At 40.8% G+C, this 4,653-nt stretch overlaps 1 protein-coding gene across 1 annotated transcript; it reads right to left on the bottom strand.

Annotated features, from left to right (window-relative positions):
- Positions 1-1,096: 1,096 nt before the first annotated feature.
- snrpb (small nuclear ribonucleoprotein polypeptides B and B1) lies at positions 1,097-3,483 on the bottom strand. The gene is made up of 7 exons (XM_042088506.1): positions 3,329-3,483; positions 2,513-2,664; positions 2,318-2,429; positions 2,077-2,229; positions 1,758-1,890; positions 1,455-1,580; positions 1,097-1,273 (listed from the first exon to the last, which is right to left on the bottom strand). Exons 1-7 carry the CDS (start codon positions 3,329-3,331, stop codon positions 1,236-1,238), a joined length of 717 nt encoding a protein of 238 aa, XP_041944440.1. The 5' UTR covers positions 3,332-3,483; the 3' UTR covers positions 1,097-1,235.
- Positions 3,484-4,653: the final 1,170 nt, after the last annotated feature.

Genomic DNA, 4,653 nt, shown 5'->3' with positions numbered 1-4,653 from the left:
ATTTTGTCTACTGCCCTCTATCGCTTCGGAGGATTCTGCGAATGCGATATGCGCCTTTTTGCACTCCCTACTACGAGAAACATTCCCTCATTGAATTTGATCAAGTTACAGAAATATGTTTCAAATGTATTTCAAAATAAGCTCAAAATAAGTGGTGCAACAACATAAAAAACAAGCATCTATGTCAAGTAAAATCAATGACGAGACATGATGCTCACTAAAATGTTTACCACGTTGGTTTCACTTAGGAAACGCAGTTGATCGTAGGCTACACTGTTCACCGTTTTGAATAGGCCTAGCTATAACCAGCGGTGTAGCGCTAAAATCAGAGGTGGGTAAATTATGAATTCTGTGATCACGGTAAGGTGGACTGCGTAAAGCGGTATCGGATTTTTTAAAAAGGTATTCAGAATATGGTTCATGATAGTGGAGGTTATCGTCCAATGTTTATGACCATACCAGTGGTATTAAATGGTATATAGTGTACATATTGTGGATGTGGATAATAATGTGTGATTTTATGTTAAAAGTTGCAATCTTGATAAACTCTTGATAGTTAGACAGTGTGATTTTTTTTTTTTGATAGGTGGATAAACCGTGTTTACCTTCCACTACAGCCTTCGCTATAACACGGCTCCTTTCAGAAACCACTAGCCTGGTTTCACCACTAGATGCTCAAATGTTTAACGGTGTACATGTTTGTTGAAAATATTTCAAACATTAATATTCTTCAAGTTTGGTCTTAAGTATGCACACCTGCGCCTGGTGCCATCTGAAGGAAAAGTGTATTACAAATAAGATTCTCATGCAAAAGAGAGCTGAAATAAACCAATTAGAGAATCTGCCGTTTTTACCAAGACCCTATGATAAAAGTTTAAATAACTATACAAGGGTTAGAAAAAAGAAAAAAAGGTTTTAATCTGGTCAAAAACAGGTCAGACATGTAAACATTAACTCAAAACTAAAATCATGTTGGAAGGCAAAGTACTCGAATCAAAATACTAAGTCATTCTACAGTCCTTTCGTTGCCATTAAAGTCACTGTATAAATCAATTCAGTAGTGTTGCAAAACAAACCTGGAACATTCACAAACCAATTTGTCCTTCAGACACTTTTATTTAAAAAACACAAATTACAAAACAAAAAAAACAAATCAAACTATACAACAGTCTTATTCAAGATTCCCATTCTCGGCCAAGTAAAATGGATCATGATGACTTCCCGGTTGAGTTTGCTCAGGGTCTGGGAGGACGCATTCCTGGTGGGGGAGGTCCTAAAGTGAGAAGAGAAGGAGGGGGGGGGGGGGGGGGACTTGAGTTTCAGAAGTCTTGAAAGGTTTTTTTTATTATTTTTTTTATTTAAACACCTAAACCATTGCATTACTACACACATCACATTTACACAAACACAGGGGAAATACTCTTATTTTAGAGTTCATCCAAAATTGGCCTTACCTCTCATGCCAGGGGGAGGGGGCCTCATGCCAGGAGGGGGCATGCCCATGGGAGCACCACGGCCTGGAGGCATTCCCATCGGAGGGCCCATGGGTGGGCGCATGCCAGGGGGAGGACCCATCATACCTGTGGACAAAGGACCGTTATCTTTTTACTTCAAGAGTGCCAATTCACTGTCCAGTTCACTAAACAATGAACAGGATATGGAAGACCAAAGCCACATGACAACCTTGCATTTAGGTGAAACGATGGTTAAATAAGACAGACGACTAATAGCTCTCCAGCAAACAGCAAAATGCCTACCAGGGGGAGGTGCTCCTCTTCCCATGGGTGGCGGAGGTCCTCCTCGGCCAGGTGGATATTGTGTGGGGGCACCTGCAATGCTGGCACCAGCCGCAGCTGCTGCAACCGTGCCACGACCTTGAGGAGTCATCACCTGAGGTGAAAAATGACATCTTAGGCTGGAAGACAATACAGCTGAAATGGCAAAAGTAAAAGGCTGTATACACATTTTGAAACTGGAGCTCAGTCCTGAGGTTGCATCAAGCAGCTTGCCCTGTTGTGCAGCTACAATGATAACAGGAAGGATAATGACTTATGCAGCACATAAACCCATGCTTACTTGTTGTGATGGGCCACCAACACCTCGAACTGGACCAGCCAAGCCAGCAGGAGCCTGAGGCATTGGAGCTCCAGCGGGTACTCCACGGCCTGCGGCCCTACCAACACCGGGACCTCCGGCCACACCAGCCAGAGGGACACGAGCAATGCCGGTCTGAAAGAGAACCAGACAAGTTTAACACACAGTAAACAGCATTTAATTAAATCAAGGCTCAGCCATTCAAATACTACCAAACACCTACATCTTTGGGAGGGGGTCCTTCCACAGTCATGGAGACCAAATTCTCTCCTCTGAGCAGCACAAGACCCAGTACCCTCTTCTCTTCGCGTTCAGGCTGTTTGGAGTTCTTGGGCCTGAAAACAGAAAAGCAGCGGTTAAGGACTGATGGATGTAAAAATCTTATCACATAGGTGTGGTCCATTTTGTCCCTACTTACTTTATCTTCCTGAATTCGTCGCAGTCGCACAAGATTAGGTTCATGTGTTTGTCGAAAGCCTTGAATGTCCCGATGAATATCCGTCCGTCTTGCAATATACACCGCATTCTATAGTCGATGTGTTGCAACATTTTACTGCTTTTGCCAACCGTCTGAAAACAGAATGCATGAATGTACATAAACATACATAGAATTAAATGATAACGTTAATTTAACGAGGATTTAGGCCTTTTTCAATACCAGCAAAACAAACTCAAACACATACCTACAAGTAACTAACACCCAACGTAAACGTAACGTTGTAAGGAGGAAGCTTAGCAATTTTGCAGCTGGAAACATCTTTTAGAGAGCTGACTTTACATACCGTTCATGATTACATAGGACCAATATACTCCAACACATTTATTCAGAATCGCTCTTATTCATTCGGAATAGCAAATGTTATGGGGTCTTTGATAGTTTGCATGGTTAGCTTATGTTAGCCAAGCACTCCAACTGCAAAGCACAACTTCTAAGAGAATAAATGAAGCACCGCTAAAGGGTGACGACCAAGTACACCACTCCTGTCCATTTGTAACAATGGTCAAATTCTCAAATTCCATGTAGAGTTAATGCACTTCCTGAGCTAAACTAAAGTTGTAAATGCTTCAGCTAACTACGTTACAGACCCGCGACGTTAGTGTGTCGTAGCTAGCTGTTAGCAATCTAGCTAATTCAAATTCAGAACATAAATCCAATTTCTCCCATAAGTACCATGAAAATACGTTAACTATTTCGCCTAAACATAATCAAATAAGTATAAACATAGATTCTCACCATGGTTGCGATTCTGATGGTCCCGATTTAGATCGGATTACACCAGAGAAATCTAAAAATTGACCCGCGAAGAATATTCCGCCGGGTCCCCCTTTATCGTTGAACAAACGGAAGTGATGGTCCGACAAATTAAGCTCGTCCGGAATATCACAGTAGATACTTTGTTCCATCCTGTTTTCCCGAGACGAGAGATCCTCTACCACCAGTAGGCTAGGCTTTGTAGAACTATTACTGAAAGTATGCTTTGCCTAGGCCTAGTTCTATATGAAAATGCTAAAAAAGTTAAAGTCACTTTGTAAGATTAAATGGGATGAGATGAGATCTGTGTATCCCTGTGAGATGAGTTAGAAGGTCTAAAGCCTGCACAAGAAATGTCTTCATTTTAAATAGAAGCAAATCTTGATTAAACTCCTGCAAATAAGCTGGTCAAGAAATTAATAATAAGCAAAAGATTGCTTTCCATTAACTTAAGGTCTAAATGACAGACACAGGTTTTTGATTTCTGACGTAAATTTCTTAATGTTTCTGCCATTTTTTGTTAGGCCTGTCTATTGGGCAGACATAGGCTACATTTTAGGCTACATGAGCAAGTCTTCAATTAGACAAAGCACCAGAAGTAATGACAAGTTATGTTGGAACAGAAAAACACTAGTGCCAGAGTGATGAAATGGTGTGTATGTATGTGTGTGAGAGAGAGAGAGAGAGAGAGTGTGTGTGTGTTCACTCCTGAGTGTGTTTGTGTGTTCGCTCCTGATGTGCGCATGTTCATGCGTGTGTTTTTGTTCAGTTTATGAATGTGTGTGTGTGTGTTCAGTTATCCCAAAACTGAAACGAAATTAAAGCTTGCATCTAGTAATGTGTAACATTTGTATAAGATTTTGGTAACGCCATCAATTGAATTAGTTATTATACTAAGGAGAGTATTGAATATCTGTTACATATTCTAGTCTTTTCCAAGTGAGCCCTGGCTAAGAAAGGCAGCACCTATTTTAACGCAAAGTACAATCAATCTGAAAAAACAAACTAACAGTTGCGATGTTGCGATGGGTGTCAGAGATGTGGAAAGAAGGTAATTGTAAGATCAAGAGTTCCTTGAAAATAAGAACAAATACCCCTGCTCTAGTAATATTTGGTATCTCACTCTATTACCAAGAAACCACAAATATGGTTCAAGTTTATTGCTATTGCATTGTGTGAAGAGTGGAACACAGTGGGCTAGAAACTAGCTGGCATGTATGCTAGTCAGTACCAGACAGTGGGTGAATGGGTTGTACAAATACCATCTATGCTACTCCAGGAATAAAATGTCTTGATCAGCATTTGGA

Source organism: Alosa sapidissima, chromosome 4 (assembly GCF_018492685.1).
Source record: "Alosa sapidissima isolate fAloSap1 chromosome 4, fAloSap1.pri, whole genome shotgun sequence".
Lineage (NCBI taxonomy): Eukaryota > Metazoa > Chordata > Actinopteri > Clupeiformes > Clupeidae > Alosa > Alosa sapidissima.
Note: the sequence above shows the minus strand (reverse complement) of the source record. Positions and strands in the feature narration are given on the sequence as shown.

What these genes read in the sequence shown, in the direction of transcription:
- snrpb (XM_042088506.1), bottom strand. An exon ending in GACGAATTCAGGAAGATAAA is followed by an intron (nt 2,430 to 2,512) that starts GTAAGTAGGGAC and finishes TTCTGTTTTCAG; the next exon opens with GCCCAAGAACTCCAAACAGC. An exon ending in TTGGTGGCCCATCACAACAA is followed by an intron (nt 1,891 to 2,076) that starts GTAAGCATGGGT and finishes TTTTCACCTCAG; the next exon opens with GTGATGACTCCTCAAGGTCG.